Raw genomic sequence first — 18,476 nt, 5'->3', positions numbered from 1 at the left:
CAGTCCAAACCAATACCAGCAATGGGTGAAGCTTGCCACCAAATAGCTACTAAATGAAAGTGACACAGTTAAGGTCAAAGAGACCCTTTGCAACCAAGGCACCAGGTCTCTTGGACAATGCAACAGTCCTACTCAGTTCAAAACTGAAAAACGATGAGTCAATGTTATTCTAGAACCTACTGGGAAAGTTTGACTATTCACAAAAGAAAGGTAAAAACCACAATATGGTCTCTTTTTTTTTACGCATTCACAGGATGAGGACATTTGCTGGCTAGGCTAGTGCTGACCACATTAGGACTCATGTGGATCAGGACTCATGTAGACTAGACCAGATAAGAATGGCAGTTTCCTTCTCCCAAAGGACATTAGTGAACCAGATGGATTTTTCCAACCATTGACAGATAGATTTATGGTCTCCATCAGACTCTTGATTCCAGATTTATGTTGAAGTCAAATTCTACCATCTGCCAAGGTAGGATTTGATCAAAGTCATCTATTTGCATCTCTGGACTAATAGCCCAATGATAACAGTATCAATTTAATTTCCCCAGTGGGAAAGACATCATGATTCACCTGCCCAACTGTTAACATTAGGCAGCTCTGTGGCCAGCGATACAGCTATAGGAATGATATTTGGAAAAATAAATGCTGAAAGGGTTGAGATGAAGATACACAAGATTTGTTTTATCAATGAGTTACAGCATTGGCAAGCAGATTTCTGAACTGAATTCATTCTGTAAGCAATTAAAACACAAAAGCAGTAATTTTTTTGAGATTGGCATGCCATAGCATGTAACATGTTCATTATTTAAGAGATTGCATTAACTGTTCCAGAGGTCAAGCAACATTCCAGTAACAATTAACCTGGTGGCCAAGACAATTGACGTCCACCAATTACATGAAGGTGAATGTGATAAACAGACTGTCCACCGTCGTCGCCTTCATTAAGGATGAGTCTGTAGCCATTTGTTAAGCCCAACTTCACAGCACAAGTTTTACCAACGATCATCAGGTGTCCCAAAAGCTACAAGATAGGTGAAAGAAAATGCATAGTTGAGTCCGTGCAGTTCACCATAGAATTAACAAAACATATTTACTCGCTAAAGTACAATTATTATATAATTAATAGATTATCCACATCTAGATATATATCATAAAATGGGACTTAATAAATTAATCCTGACATGGCTTGATACTAAGCCACAGAGATGCCAGGTTTAATTCTCCCCATATTAGAATGTTACAACTGGGTTCAGTGACCAAGAGGAAATGAGAGAAAATGCTTTTTCAACCAGTAAACAGCCTAAACTCTAAATAAGAACAATGGGAAGTATAGATTTGTATTTCTATGGTTCATCACTTTCAGGAGACAATGGAAAAATATTTGTATACATTTCATCCTAGTAGATTTCTGCATAATTAGATAAAATTCTCCAAAATTAGATAAAGAAAGACACTAGTGACTGGGGGCTGGGTGTGGCCATGTCCTACTCTTGAATTCAAGTCTACCTCAGATGGAAGGGAGGGAGTACAACGGAGGTTTACAAAGACGAACCTAGACATTATGAGGACAGGAGAGATTATCCAAATGGTGTCTGTTTTCCCTGGAATTTCGAAGGCTAAAGGGGCTTTGAAAGGGACTGTTTTTGTTGGACTGGAAACCACAAGGATCAGTACAGGGTCCATTTTTGTTTGTCATATATTCTTATCTAAAATGGCTTTATATATGAAGCATATTGGTGGTACAATTGGCAGTGAAGAAGGCTAAGATTACAAAGAGATCTTGATCAATTGGGTCAATGGGCTGAGGAACAGAAGACAGAGTTTAATTTGGATAGATGTGCAGTATTGCACTTTGGTAAAACAAACAAGGACAGGACTTATACAATTGGTAGTGGGTAAGACAATGGGTAGTGTTTAGAACAGATAGACCTAAGTTCAGGTACATACTTCTTGGAAATGTGCACAGGTAAACAAGATAGTTAACAAGCATTTAGCACACTTGTTTTCATTGCTCATACCTTTAAGTGTTGAGATGTCATGTTGGCAGGAATGAAGGTTTGGTGTAATAAAAATAAGCTGGAACATGTTCACTGAAGTGTCGAAGGTTGAGGGGTGGTCTAATAGAGGTTTCTAAAATTACGAGGAGGAATAGTAAGGGGAATAAGGGGAATAGTAAATGCCTTATCCCTAGCGTGAAGTTTAAAACTATGGGACATATTTTTGAGGTGAGGAGAGAAACTTTTAAAAAGGACATGGGGAAACTTTTCTTTTGGAAAATATATAGTGTGGTCTGTACGTGAAATGAACTGCTAGAGGAAGTGGTGAATGCAGAAACAGTTTTCCAACATTTAAAAAGCGTTTGGATAAGTACATGAAAGGTTTGGAGGGATATGGACCAAACACAGCCAAGAGCTGTGTTTAGCTTGGGAACATGATCAACATGGACCAGTTCAACTTTAGGAACTATTTCCATGTTGTATGACTCTACGAGTCAGCTTTTCACTCTGCAAGTGATTGGATTCTGAGCAATAACAAATCTCCTCAAATCTTTCCCCATCAATTTAGATTCATCAATGAAAAAAATCAAAATCTCCTTTACTTGGCAAATATCCCTCAATATTTTAAACTCCATGGAATACGTTACTAGACATTTAAAATGATAAAGACATTAACATATTCACACCAAAAAGAATTTTTCTCCATTTTGGTAGCAATACTATAATATTAAAGTTCCTTTTACCCATCTATCTAAAGTCCTTTAGTTACAGACTATAAAATATGAACTCAATTCATATGAATTTAATATGAATTTAATTAAGATGATTTTGCATCATTGGTAGATATAGGTGAGGTCCCGCAAGACCTCACCTATAGGAGGGTAGCGAAAGTTGTGCCCTTATTCAAGAAGGGATGCAAAGAAAAACCTGGGAACTATAGATCAGTAACATCTGTGGTAGGTACTTGAGAAGATACTGAGAGACAAGATATACATGTATTTGGAAAGATAGCCGCAGAAAATGGGGGAAATACCAAATGAGTATTTTGCATCAGTATTTACTGTGGAAAATACTAAGGAAGATATAGACTGTAGGGAATTAGATGGGGACATCTTACAAAATGCCCATATTACAGAGGAGGAAGTGCTGGATGTCTTGAAATGGATAAAGGTGGATAAATCCCCAGGACCTGATCAGGTGAACCAAGGGACTCTGTGGAAAGCGAGAGAAGTCTGGGCCTCTTGCCGAGATGTCTGTATCATCGCTAGTCACAGGTGAGGTGCCAGAAGACTGGAGGTTGGCTAACAAGGTGCCACTGTTTAAGAAAGGTGATAAAGACAAGCCAGGGAACTATAGACCAGTGAACCTGATGTCAGTGGTGGGCAAGTTGTTGGGGAATCCTGAGGGACAGGATGTATTTGGACAGGCAAGGACTGATTTGAGATATGGCACATGGCTTTGTATGTGGGAAATCATGTCTCACAAACTTGACTGAGTGTTTTGAGGAAGTAACAAAGAGGATTGACGAGGGCAGAGCAGTATATGTGATCTATAGAGACTTCAGTAAGGCGTTTGACAAGGGAGACTAATTAGCAAGGTTAGATCTCGTGGAATACAGGGAGAACTAGCCATTTGGATACAGAACTGGCTCAAAGGTAGAAGACAGAGGGTGGTGGTGGAGTGTTGTTTTTCAGACTGGAGGCCTGTGACCAGTGGAGTGCCACAAGGATCGGTGCAGGGCCCTCTATTTTTTGTCATTTACATAAATGATTTGGATGTGAGCACAAGAGGTACAGTTAGTAAGTTTGCAGATGATACCAAAATTGGAGGTGTAGTGGACAGCAAAGACCTCAGATGGGCTGAGAAGTGGTAGATGGAATTCAATTCAGATAAATGCATTTTGGGAAAGCAAATCTTAGCAGGACTTATACACTAGGGAGGGTTGCTGAACAAAGAGACCTTGGGGTGCAGGTTCATAGCTCCTTGAAAGTGGAGTCGCAAGTAGATAGGATAGTGAAGGGCAGCGTTTGGTATGCTTTCCTTTATTGATCAGAGCATTGAGTACAGAGAGGTCATGTTGCAGCTACACAGGACATTGGTAAGGCCACTGTTGGAATATTGCTTGTAGTTCTGGTCTCCTTCCTATCGGAAGGATGTTGTGAAACTTGAAAGAGTTTCCTTTCCATGTCGACCAGATATCCCAACCCAATCTAGTACCACCTGCCAGCACCTGGCCCATATCCCTCCAAACCCTTCCTATTCGTCTACCCATCCAAATGCCTTTTAAATGTTGCATTTGTACCAGCCTCCACTGGCAGCTCATTCCATACACGCAACATCCTCTGTGTGAAAAAGTTGCCTGCAGGTCTCTTTTATATCTTTTCCCTCTCACCCTCTAGCTCTGGACTCCCCAACCCTAGGGAAAAGACTTTGCCTATTTACCCTATCCATCCCCCTCATAATTTTGTAAACCTCTATAACGTCAATTTTTTGAATTAGTGAAAGGGAATGGAGGCGCGAAATATTGTAAGATTTGATTTTCAACTGGCGGAATAAAAATTGTCTGCAGATAACATCAATGAAGGGCTGCATCTTGATTAATAAGAGGTGTAACCCAAGGAAAGAGTTATGCAAAAGGTGGTGGATCTATTTTTGCAGTGGAGACTATTTGCTAAATTCAGGTTAGTGGATGTAAAAGTCCAAGCAAAGTCCTAAAAAGAAGCATTAGATCCTACCAACCCTAAAAAATAAGTATGTGGCAGAGACAAAATGCTTTGATATATGACCTGCTGAGATTTGATCAGGGCCAGAACTTAAAGGGAGAAAAAGAGGTTGCAGATGAGGTGAACATTGTTGAGGATTGAAAAGTCAAGACTGGGGTTTCCTTTAAGGAATGGGGCTGTAAAAATAACGCTGAAAGATATGAATGGAGGGAGCTATTGACAATATTAACTAAAATTAAATCAGAAAAAGAAGGTGGGGAGCAGGGAAATAGCATTGGAGTTAAGTTTAAATATGGCAGAAGTTGGAAGTGAAGTGGCAGGTCGATGGTAGTCTAGAATTTAAAAAGTTTTGTCTAATTGTGTGTCTGAAATGCCTTCAAATAACTTCAACATGCTATATAAATACAAGTTGTTGTTGTTGTTGTTGTTGTTGGAATTGAGAATTTGAGAAGGAAAGGAAAGACACACACATCTGCACAGTCTCAATCTTAAGAGTCCTACGCCAACCAAAATGTCAATCCACGCTAACCCCATTTCCCTGCACTTGGCCCATACCCTTTTAAAAACTTACCTATTCATGTATTTGTCCTTTTAAATGCTGTTAATGTAGTCACCTCATTCCATATGTGTACTATCCTCTGTGTAAAAAATGTTGCCCCTCAAGCTTCCTTTTTGTTCTTTCCCCTCTAACCTTAAACTGACGCTCTCCAGTCCTCAATTCCCCAACTCTGGGAAAAAGACTGAGTATATTCACCTTTTCCATGCCTCTCATAACCTTATACACTTCTATAAGTTCCCTCAGTTTCCAATGCTCGAAAGAAAAACATCTTATTTTGTCCAACCACTCCCTATAACTCAGACCATTGAGTCCTGGCAACATTCTTGTAAATTTCTTCTGCACTCTTTCCAGTTAACTAACATCCTTCCTGTAGCAAGGCGACCAAAATTGAACACAGTACTCTAAGTGCAGCCTCACCAACATCCTGTGTAACTCTAACATAAGTCTGGAACGCCCATACTCAGTGTCCTGACTGATGAAGGCCAGTGTGACAAAAGCTTTCTTCACTGCCCTGTCTAACTATGAATCCACTTTTAGAGGACCATGCACCTGAACGTCAAGGTCATTCTGTTCCACTACACTCTTTAAGGCCCTTACATTCATCAAGAAACTCTTGCCTTGATTTGACTTTGCAAAGTGCAAAACCTCGCACTTGTCTATATTAAACTTCATTTGCCATATCTCGGCCCACTTCATATTCAAGATCATGTTGTAATTTCTAATAACCTTCCCCACTATCCACGATACCCCATATTTTAGGGTCATCTACAAACTTGCAAATCAGGTCTTGTACTTTCTCATCCAAATAATTGATTATTTGTTATTGTTATTGATAACAAACAATATTGTTATTATTGATAACAAACAGTAATGGGCCCAGCACCAATCCCCAAGGCACTCCACTAATCACGGGACTCCAATCTGACAAGCATCCTTCTACAACTACCCTCTGCTTCCTACCATCAAGCCAATTGTATATCCAATTTGCTAGTTCCCCCTAAATTCCATGATAGAAACTGTATTATCCCTAACGTAGGGAAGTTCAAAACTTCACTAACAATTTTAAAACTCCATACACAACAATGTCAATATCTCCCTTCACTGCAGACCTTTTGTCTTCTAACCTCCATAAATATAAACTTGCCCAGAATACTGTCAAGTACATCCCATCTACACATCCAGTTGATCCACACTGGTTTGTAATCCAATGCATCAAGTTTAAAATCTTGCTCAAATTTTTATTTTCATAGAAGTGATCCATGATCTCATTCACCCTACCTTAACATTAAGGTTTCTGTTCTTTTACTCTCCTCAATTATCCATTTTGACTTGAAACTTCCTTCTGAGATCCCACCAATATCAGCAAGGTTCAACTGTTTGGACCAGTGTCAGAGGTCTTCTCCACTCCTTTCCCTTTATCATCATCCTTCACATCCAATTATTCAGCCAAACCTTTCTAATCTTTACTACTTCCACCCATTTTACATATAGTCTGTTAAGCATCTTTAAATGTTTTATTGTAAGATATCACCAATATGCTGTCATAACATGGGTTACTTTAAGAACAGTGTAAAAACTTCACTCACCTCTGCATCTGAATCTTCTGCTTTAGACAAGTGGGCAATAGGCTTCTTTGGAACCACAAGAAAATGAGTCGGAGCTTGTGGGTGAATATCATTGAAAGCGATACACTGTGAAAGGAAAATCCATTTCATTCTGATGAAATAGTCATATAGCTGTATAGCGTGGAAACAGACCCTTCAGTCCAACGTGCCAATGCCGAACAGATATACTAAATAAAATCTAGTCCCATTTGCCAAAAACCTTCTGAACCTTTGCTATTCATGCATCCATCTAGATGCCTGGGTAAAGGCAGCATTAAATGTGTCCAAAGATGTGCAGTTCAGGTGAATTGACCATACTAAATTGCCCATAGTGTTAGGTGAAGGGTAAATGTAGGGGTATGGGTGGGTTGTGCTTCTGCGGGTCGGTGTGGACTTGTTGGGCCAAAGGGCCTGTTTCCACACTGTAAGTAATCTAATCTAAATCAACAAGAGATGCAGCCGGAAAGGAATACCAAGAGAGTCAGTCAGAAAGGGCAATAGAGATGGCAGCCTGAGTGTAGGGTATCCTCCTGTGATGATTGGAACCAGGTGTATTTTTATTTACTCAGAGATTCTTGATCGGCCCAAGTTAACACCACCATTAAAAAGGAGCCCTGGCTGACTGATATAAACAAGGGAAGAAAAAATAAGCACTACCTCAGTAAAAATAAAAGAAAGAAAAATGAAAAAATATAAACAGGAGAAAGGGGCCTCGTGGTATTATCACGAGACAGCTCATCTAGAAATGCAGCTAATGTTCTGGGGACCTGGGTTCAGATCCTGCCACATATGGTGGAATCTGAATTCAATAAAAATCTGAAATTAGTGATGACTGTTATCAATTGTTGGAAATATTCATCTGGTTCACTAATATCTTTTAGAGAAGAAAATTGCAATCCTTACTGGTCTGGCCTACATGTGGCTACAGACCCACATCAATACGACTGAGGGAATCCAAAGAATGAATTTACTCTGACTGTACTTTGATTTAATTCCTGCCCTCCCCTTCACATTTTTGGATCATGCAGCACTGCTCTTTGATAAGAAGGGCTGCTTGTCACTGACCACTTGGGTGTTTCCCTCCTTCCATTCTGGTGGAATGTGAATAAACATTTATATACTCATTGTTCTTCACTGTGTTGGACATTTGCGCACAGGACATCGGTGCTGGGAAATAAATAAGCACTACCACTGTTAGGCAGTAGTGTGGGGGTTAAAAAATATTTTAAACAGGGGATTTAGAATTTCCTCAGCTTAGGGGACTGACTCCAAGGAAAAAAAAATATAAACAAGGGATTCAGAATCTTCTCACTTCAGTAACTGACTCTGAGCTGGTTGGCCACAGTCAGTGTATTATGTGCAGTTATTTCATCTCCTTTTTGATTCGTCACACACGAGTTAACATTCCTCAGCTCACCTTTCAACTTTGTAACCAGTACTTCTGGTCTGGAACTTTCAAACTAAGATCATTTCACTGAAGTAACCAGTTCCCAAACCATTCTAAAACTTCTTTCTTCAGGGGTCTGTTTTATACATATACACCCTTCTGTAAACCAAAACCAAAAGTTCCTCCAAGCAAAAAAAAATCCTAATCCTTCGAAACAGAAAGGAAGTTACTGCTCCTCCCCATTCACTGTGCACTTGTAAAACCTTCCCAATGCAAACAAATTCGCACCACTACCTTAGGACATATCCCCCTCCCACATATTGTTTAGAAAACACAGCTCCAGATATACTGGCAGGTTAATCATGAAAATTCATTTCACACAGATGCAAACCCACTTGCTCCTAGTTCAAAATCCAAGCACTAAAATAGATCACAATATTACACTGGAAATTTTAGATTAGATTAGATTACTTACAGTGTGGAAACAGGCCCTTTGGCCCAACAAGTCTATACCGACCCGCCGAAGTGCAACCCACCCATACCCCTACATTTACCCCTTACCTAACACTACGGACAATTTAGCATGGCCAATTCACCTGACCCGCACATCTTTGGACTGTGGGAGGAAACCGGAGCACCCGGAGGAAACCCACGCAGACACGGTGAGAACGTGCAAACTCCACACAGTCGGGAATTGAACCCGGGTCTCAGGCGCTGTGAGGCAGCAGTGCTAACCACTGTGCCACCGTGCCGCCCACTAATATTAGCTGCATTTCTAGATTAGCTTTACATTACACTGGACTGTGGACAGAACATCTGCTGCTCCTGTATCTAACAATTAGAAAAACAAGGGCTTTGTCTATTGTTGCAGCAAGGGAGAGTGAAACAAAGAGATAGTGACACTTAGAGAGTGGAAAAGTAGGCAAGGGCAGATGCAGAGTTGGAAAGGGAATGAATGAGAGTGAGGGAGTGGAAAACGAGGAGAGTGAAAGTGGAAAAGGGGGACAGTCGCAAAAGTTGGAGTACATGAGACATAGTGACAGATTGTGAATTTTCTTAATTATTTCCACAAATTGTTTTTCAACTGAAACTTATATTCTGTCAGAGCGATTGTTCAATTTTGGGCGAATTTAACATAAGTGATTGTGGGGTGCATTGCTGTTGATATGGCTCACACAGGCTTCCAAAAGGTACGCCTTAGAGTCAACAAGAGACTGATGAGCAAATAGAGGGGACAGTAGCAACATACACATGGAAATTGCTGAGTGACAAGAGAGGGTAGTTTTGTGATCTTTATAAAATTTTTCCTGGAAAAGAACAGTTTGCATTCCAATTTATCAGATAAAAATTTGGAGCAGGCACTATAAATAGCAACATTTTAATTAGTAGCTCACATTGCTCACAGAGAAAACTCAGCTATCAGATTAAAACAGGTAAGTTTATATTTCTTCATTCTTAAAAACCAAATAAAGCTACAAGTTTTCTTTTAGATTATGTATACAAGTCACCAGCTGCCAAGAGGAAAAGGTTCTCGACGGTTGCGGCTACAAATCATAGCCTCGATCTGTATTGTACGGATTCTATTTGGCTCATTGAATCTGCGCCAACCTTCTGAACAGCATCCACCCAAGCCTACTACCTTTTTCCCATAACCCAGCATTTAACTATGGCTAACCCACCCAGCCTGCACACCCTGGACACTATGATTGATTGATTGGCAGGTTTGATTGATTCAAATCAATTTTGAACTTTGGGAAGAAACCATCTGATAAACACCCATGTAATCATGGGGTGAATATGTCAACCAAAGCTGGAATTGAATCCAGGCATCTGGTGCTGCAAGTCAGTGCCTACCACAGATCTAACAAGTCTCGCTAAATTTCTGCAGTACATTTTTGACTGTAGACACTGATGCCACTATGCATCAGTGCACTGTGAGACAGCAAATGCTGAAGATAGTGGACGAGATGGCAATCGAATTACTCACAATTGATTAGAGTCATTGAGAAGTACAACATGGAAACAGACCCTTTGGTCCAACTCACCCTTGCCGATCCGATATCCTGGCCTAATCTAGTCCCATTTGCTAGTACTTAGCCTATATCCCTCAACTCTTCCTAAACACATTCAGATGCCTTTTAAATATAATTGTACCAGCCACAATATTTACATGGTTATTCCTGTTCAGTTTATGGTTAATGGGGTAACGTTATGATGGTGATACTGGGGATGGGGATTCAATAGTGGTAACGCAATTGAGTATCATGTCTCCTGTTGGAGTGTAGCGCGAATATTACTTGCCATTTGTCAGTCCACAACGGACTGACTCATAGTCTGAAGCGTCGGTAATAAACCACCGCTGACATCAGAACACCTCCACTGAGGTCAGCTTTGGTGCAGCAATGACTGTTGACGGCCTAGTTCGACGTGAAAACCTCAGCGCAGTCTCCGCGCTCAATTTACGACGGATCATCACTATCTATGAAGACAAATTGAAAAAGTCTGCAGTGAAGCTACTGGGAAAGCTCAGCATATCACACCCTCCTCCACTTTCCGCGCAGCATCCGATCATTCCAGATTAGTGGGGGCCTAAATGGCTGAGTCAGTACAGGCAAACATGCCCTAGGACTCGATATAAACTCGTTCACAGTTTTAAATAACATTTAAAAACAATTGGCGCACGATCAAAAAGGGGACAGGCACTGACAGGGAAACATGCCCTGCCTCTCCTCAGTGCAAAATAATGCCGGGATTAGGGCAACTTCTCCACCCACTTTACACCCCACCTGGCTCTACCTTATCATCTTCGTACAGAAGCTCACACGGGACTTCTTTGCGAATAATTTTACCAAAGATGGTATCTCCCCCGATTTGTACACTATGTGCCATGATTCAGCCTGTACTCTCACAGAACACACCAGACCAACAATCGCTCAGAGGCCCTCACCATACCCCGCCCACCAGGTCCGGCTGTCAATCACTGAAGTCCCCACTCTCCTATTGGACGGGGTTGGTGGGGAAGTAAAACCACGATAGTTCATATCCGCCAGAGTCACGTGAAGCTACGGTCAGGTGGAAGTACATCTTTCGAAGCTGTAAAATTGAAAATTAATTAGGCCATAACCAACTTATTTTGTTACCGAAAGTACTGCGGATGCTGTAAATCAGAAATAGAATTTGCTGGAAAAGGTTTGGCAACATTTGTCCGATGACCCTGCTTCAGAACTGATGGTAGCTTGGAAAATGTCTGTTTACTGTATATGAGTGGGGGAAGGGAGTAAGGTGGGGTTGGAGCACAAAGGGAGAGAACAGTTGACAAAGGAATGCAAAACTATCTGGCTGTTCATAGAGTCTGTTAACTAACAGTAGATAGTGTACACCGTGCAACCTCATTTATCTGAACATCAATTATCCAAATTTCAGATTATCCGAACAAGATCTCCAGGTCCTGTTCGGGCACACTGACTGGGGAGGAGAGATCGCGAGAGGACATCTGCGAGGAGTCAGGGTGGTAGGGGCCACACTGGCCATAGTGATGATTGCCTGGCTGCCCATGGCTGTAGTGGGTTGGGGGCCTTGGAATAGTTCGTCCCTCCTGCCCTTCCTCACAACGCAGCCAACTCGCAAGCAACTAATCAACGATTGATGCCAGATGCCCCAACCGAGAGCGAGATCTTTAAATCACTGCCAACAGCCCACAGACACATAGAGGTCCTGTGCGAGTGACATGCTGAAGGGATTAGGGGGGAGAGAAGGGATCAGTTATCTGAATAATCGGTTGTACGAACAAAATACTCACTGCCCTTGTTTGGATAATCGAAGTTGCCCTGTAATGGCAGACTGTGTGACAACAAGGCCTGGTGTGTGGGGTTGGGGGCTGGGAAATGGGATAGTTCAGGCCCTAAAATTATTGAACTTGATATTAAATCTGGATGACTGCAGGGCCCGCCATTGAGGTTGTTCTTCCAGTTTGCACTCAGCTCTGCTGGAACTCTACAGCAAGACTGAGTCAAAGATGTTGGCCAGGAACAGTTGCTAACCTTGTTAGCAACTAATAGTGTCCATTAACAACAATTCATTCTCCTCAGCAAATAATTATTCATTCCTTTATCCAAGTGTTCTCTCTCACTTTATGCTCTGTCCCCACCTATCGTTTACTCCTTACCCCCTCCCCCACCCTATGTTCTGCATATAAATCAACCTTTTCCTAGTTCTGAGGAAGGGTCACTGGACACGAAACATTAACTCTGATTTTTCTTCACAGATGCTGAGCTTTCCAGCAATTTCTGTTCTTGTTTGTTATTTTGTATCCGATTGGTGAAGAAAATTGCTCTGCAAAGTAAAGCAAATTGCTTTTACAATTCTGACTTTCATTGAGTAAAATTATTTGAATGCATGCATCTTACTACATGTAATAATCTTACAGTCTGCACTCACCCCAGTTTGCATTTAGACAAATAAAAACAAAATACTATTTGTTCAGAGAAAATAAAAACTCAATGCAGGACTTGACAATTCAACAACTGAAGTCTGCCATTTGACATGATCATGGTTGATCTCATCTTGTCCTCAACTCCACTTTCCTGCCTGCTCTCCCAAACCCTTCAAATTATTATTGGTCTAAAAACCTGTCTACCTCCTCAAGTTTAGTCAATGTCCCAGCATCCGTTAGATTGGAGTAGTGAATTCCACAGATTTTTAAATCTGCTACTCTTATTGCAAAACTCTCCTAGATTATACCACATTAGGAAACAGCCTTTCGTCATCTGATTTAATTTAGGCTTATTGATAGCCAGTTTTCAGTGATTCCTTGTTCTTTAGACTACTATATAATCTAATTTTTAATTCAAGACTAGCAGAGCTGTGTGTAGGCTCCTGTCTGGAGCTAATCTGCTCCATCTGCTTGTACTCTTTTGTTCTTTCACTGCTCTTTTTTTCTTACTGTTATCCACCAACCTCCAATGGAGAGCAAATTCATGTGGTTCGGAGGAGATCGAGTCAGCGAGGTAGCAAGTGAAGTACCCCAACATCTACAGCAGTGGCGAGACCAGGCAGCCCATGGTGGCAACGGGAACAGGCGGCCCGTGGCAACGGAGTGAACAACCAGTCTGAGGTGGCAGTGAGAGCAGACAGCTAGACATCTCTGGCGACATCAAGCGCAAGGGAGATCTAGCCAGTGGGAGACGGAGCCCATTGCAGTAGATCCCAGCATGGAGCAGATTGAATCCTTGAGGGGATTGTGAGGCCAGCATGGCTAAGCACTTAAGAAGACTGTAATGTTGAAATTCTAACTTTATTTTCTTTTACTTTTCTACTCTGTAAGGAGTATAATATTGAACTTTTAACTTTATTTTCTTTTCTAGTTTATTCCTATGTACATTTGTACCTTAGCAGGGAATGGCAACTTTGTACTGTGCTGTTGTATCCCCATACTTGAGTACACATGACAATAAAATGTAATTCTAATTCTAAGAATCATCGAATGTTACAGTGCTGAAGGAAGCCATTGACCCCTCATGTCTGTACGAGAGTTAGTTCCACTCTTCAGACCTATCTCTGTAGTCATCTAACTTTTTCTCTTTCAGCAAGTTTTTAGAAGATTTGGACCTCAGGTTGAGGTTCAGGCTGAACTGGAACGTTCATTTCCAGACATTTCATCACCCTACTAGGTAACATCTTTAGTGGGCTGCTGCAGGAAGCACCGTTCATGATTCCTGCTTTCAGTTTATATGTTTGTTGACAGAGTTCCATTTGGAATGCCATGCTTCTAGGAATTCTCATGCGTGTCTCTGTTGGCTTGTCCTAGGATGGATGTATTGTCCCAGTCGAAATGGTGTCCTTCCTTGTCTGTATGTAAGGATACTAGTGAGAGTGGGTTATGTTTTTTGTGGCATAAGGAAGGACACCACTTCGACTGGGACAATATATCCAAACAGAACTCTGTCAACAAACATATCAAGTTAGACACCGTCTACCACCCCTTGAGAAAAAGAACAGGAAATGACATCACCAACCCAAAGAAACCCAAACATATAAATAGAAAGCAGGAATCATGAACAGTGCTTTGCCCAGAGGCCCACTGAAGATATTACCTAGTAGGGTGATGAAATGTCTGGAAATGAACGTTCCAGCTCAGCAAGCAAACCTACATCCATTACTTCTTTCAAATAGATATCCAGCTCTCTTTTCTATGAAAATTCCTATAGAACCCATTCTCCTAGGCAAATTCCCAGTTCCAAATCCTAACAACTCTCATCTCATTCTTAGCTCTCTTCCTGACAACCTTGAAATCCCCCCCGCCCCCCCGCCCCCCCCCCCCCCCCCCCCCTAGTTACTGGCATACCAAATAGTGGAAACAGAATATTCTTCCTTACTCTGTTAAAACTGTTCATAAGTTTGAACATCTTGATTAGGTCACCTTTTAATCTTCTCTGCTCCAAGGTGAGTAAGTGCAAGCTCTCTAATCTTTCGTGTACCTAAAATCTTTCATACCTGGTTATCATTCTTGTAAATTTCCTCTGAAGTCTCTCAACATTCATCCTTAAATAGGGTGCCCAGATCTTATACAATACTCCAAATGTGGTCTGACCAATGATTTAAAAGTGGTGTAATATCACTTGTTTTTATCACTCTACACGCTGTACTTATAAGCCTAATGATCTTATAAGCCTTCTGTTATGGACCAGAACAGAAGGCTTGTCATGGACACAGCCAAAGCATGTCATGGACATAGCCAACAACTGACTGAAAGCCATACTAAAGGCCTTCCTGAATCTGTGTGAGTCTTGACCCTTCGCACTCATGACTTTTTTTTGTCTTAAAAAACACCCAGGGAAAACTCAAAGCTGTTTACCAACTGCCTATCTAAAGGGGATATTTCTTCACTACTGTGACAACACCCCTCTACCAGAGAAACAGCGTGTAATTGTTTATTAAAGGCATTGTCATACATCTCTGAAAAAAATTGAACCATGAATATACAAGGATGGCTTCATTTTCAAAGCCTTTAGCACTGTTAGCGTTCTGTACTATATATGTATTGTATTAACTCTAAGCATATAATCCATTCAAATATATAATCCATTTCTTCAGTAAATGAGCACCTCCATCTTTCTTCATTAAAGGCATGACAATGCATTTGCAATTACATTCAACCACATGCACAATTCTCAAATTGAATGGCTATTACAATAAATGCCATTGAAATAGTCTATTTTTATCCTTACGTTTTTTTTCCAAAAATACTAAGGTGTTACGATCAATATGCACAATTGCCTCAGATATATCGCTAAGAAAATTACTGTTGAAATATTGCAACACCAACACCAAACTCAAGGTATCTTTCTCAATGGTGGAATATTTCTTTTGATGAACATTCAACTTTTGGGAAAAATACCCAATAGGTCTTTCTATCTTCGTATCATCTTCTTGCAAGAATACAGCACCAAAACTCACATCACTCGCAACAATAGTGACCTTGAAAGGCTTTAGGCAATTGGATGTTCCAAACAGCATGATAGTGCTCAACACAGCTTTCAGTCAGTCAAATATGCCTTCTGACAGTCATCTGTTCAGTGAAATTTATTGCACTTCTTTAGCATATCAGTAAGTGCAGTGACCATCTGCTAAACTTCAGTATGAATATCTGATGAAAATCATTCAAACCCAGGCATTGCAGTAATTCCTTGTTTTCAGCAGTATAGGAAACTCCCCAAATAACCTTTGTTTTCACATCCCATGCAGCGATCTGTCTATCTCTAATGGTATGTTCTAGGAATGTGACTTGGGCTTTCGTGAACTTACTCCGCCAGGTTTATTGCCAAGCCCACTTCCTGAAGTTGATCAAATAATTCCACTAGATGCTCTAAATGTTCCTTCCATGTGTGACTAATATCACCAGATTGTCTATGTACACCACAAAATTGTGTAATCCCAAAATACCTTTGAAATGTGGCCAATGATTTCTACCTACCAAATGGCATGGCTTAAAATTGGTAAACTCTATTTGGTGTCATGAAATCTTCTTTGCTCATTCAGAAATCGGTAGCTGTCTTCTCCTTTGAAGAAGTATTTTGTAAGAAAATACACGCAGCAATAAATAAATCAAATCAAACAATTCAATGAGGAATTTACAACAGCTAGGGGGTGTGATGCATGGCAATTATAGGAAGGGAGAAAAGCTGCAGATGCAGGCAAATGGGTTAACTCCAGGAAAGGTAGGAGAGGTAGACAGTTAGTGCAGGAGTCTTCTATTGGCTATCCCCACCTCAAGCAAGTATGCTGTTCTAGGAAATGTAAGGGGTGATGAACTCTCAGGGGAATGTAGCACAAACAGTCAAGTTTCTGGTATTGAAACAGGCTCTAATGTAATGAGGGGTACATTGGGTTCCAAATAATGGATTGTGATAGGGAATGTTTTGGTCAGAGGCACAAACATTTCTGCGGCCAGTAGTGAAAAGTCAGAATGGTTAGTTACCTCCCTGGTGCCAGGATCAAAGATGTCTCAGAGAGGTTGCAGAATGTTATCAAAGGGGAGAGGGACTAGCAGGAGGTCATTGTACACATTGGAACCAACAACATAGGACAGGAAAAGGATGAGGTTCTGATGGGAATTCTCCTCAAGGAGGTCCTCAAGGGATGTAATATCTGGATTACTACTGGTGCTATGAGCTCGTGAGGGTGGGAATAGGAGGATAGAGCGGAAGAATGTGTGGCTGAGGAGCAAATGCATGGGAGAGGAGTTCACATTTTTGGATCATTGTAATCTCTTCTGGGGTAGAAGAAGGACGGATTGCATCTGAATTGAAAGGGACTAATATGCTGGCAGGGAGATTGGCTAGAGCTGCTCAAGAGAATTTAAACTAGTACGGTGGGCAGGTGGGACCCAGGGAGATAGCGAGGAAAAAGATCAATCTGATGTTGCTACAGTTGGAAAAGGAGTAAGTCAAACAGTCAGGGCAGGCAGGGACAAAGCAGAGAAGAAGGTAGGATTGATAAATTAAACTGCATTTATTTCAATGCAAGAGGCCATCAGGGAAGGCAGATGAACTCAAGGCACAGTTAGGAACATGGGACTGGGATGATCATAGCAATTACAGAAACATGGCTCAGGGATGGACAAGCCTGGCAGCTTAATGTTCCAGATATAAATGCTACAGGAAGGATAGAAAGGGAGGCAAGAGAGGAGGGGGAGTGGCATTTCTGATAAGGGATTGCATTATAGCTGTAGAAGGAAAGATATTTCTGGGAATGCATCCAGGGCAGTCATTTGGGTGGAACTGAGAAATAAGAAAAGGATGATCACGTTATTGTGATTGTAATATAGACCCCCTAAGAGTCTATGTGGGCGGCACGGTACAGCGCCTGAGACCCGGGTTCAATTCCCGACTCAGGCGACTGACTGTGTGGAGTTTGCACGTTCACCCCGTGTCTGCGTGGCTTTCCTCCGGGTGCTCCGGTTTCCTCCCACAGTCCAAAGATGTGCGGGTCAGGTGAATTGGCCATGCTAAATTGTCCGTAGTGTTAGGTAAGGAGTAAATGTGGGGGTATGGGTGGGTTGCGCTTCGGCGGATCGGTGTAGACTTTTTGGGCCGAAGGGCCTGTTTCCACACTGTAAGTAATCTAATCTAAAAAAAAGAGTCAGAGGGAAATTGAGAAGCAAATATGTTAGGAGATTTTAGTTATCTGTAAGAATAAGGTTGTTTAAGGTAGGAGATTTTAACTTTTCAAACACAAATTGGGACTGCCATTGTGTTAAGGGTTTAGATGGAGAGGAATTTATTATGTGTGTACAATAACATTTTCTGATTCAGTATGTAGATGTACCTACTCAAGAAGGTTCAAAACTTGACCTACTGTTGGAAAATAAGGCAGGGCAGGTGACTGAGGTGTCAGTGGGGAAGCGCTTTGGGACCAACGACCATAATTCTATTAGTTTTAAAATAGTGATGAAAGAGGACAGACCGGATCTAAAAACTGAAGTTCTACATTGAAGGAAAGCTAATTTTTATGGTGTTAGATAAGATCTTTTGAAAGCTGACTGGGGGCAGATGTTTGCAAGTAAAGTCTGGAAAATGGGAAGCCTTCAGAAATGAGATAATGAGAGTTCAGAGACAGTATATCCCTGTTCGAATGAAAGGAAAGGCTAGTAGGTGCAGGCAATGCTGGATAACTAGAGGAATTGAGGTTTCAGTTAAGAAAAAG

The 18,476-nt window shown here is 41.2% G+C and overlaps 1 protein-coding gene across 1 annotated transcript; it reads right to left on the bottom strand.

The window, feature by feature from the left end:
* Positions 1-663: 663 nt before the first annotated feature.
* On the bottom strand, positions 664-11,247 carry hint1 (histidine triad nucleotide binding protein 1). Its single transcript, XM_060845503.1, has 3 exons — positions 11,070-11,247; positions 6,869-6,973; positions 664-1,024 (listed from the first exon to the last, which is right to left on the bottom strand). Exons 1-3 carry the CDS (start codon positions 11,160-11,162, stop codon positions 860-862), a joined length of 363 nt encoding a protein of 120 aa, XP_060701486.1. The 5' UTR covers positions 11,163-11,247; the 3' UTR covers positions 664-859.
* Between the last annotated feature and the right edge of the window lie 7,229 nt (positions 11,248-18,476).

Source organism: Hemiscyllium ocellatum, chromosome 2 (genome assembly GCF_020745735.1).
Source record: "Hemiscyllium ocellatum isolate sHemOce1 chromosome 2, sHemOce1.pat.X.cur, whole genome shotgun sequence".
In the NCBI taxonomy this organism is placed as follows: Eukaryota; Metazoa; Chordata; class Chondrichthyes; order Orectolobiformes; family Hemiscylliidae; genus Hemiscyllium; species Hemiscyllium ocellatum.
Note: the sequence above shows the minus strand (reverse complement) of the source record. Positions and strands in the feature narration are given on the sequence as shown.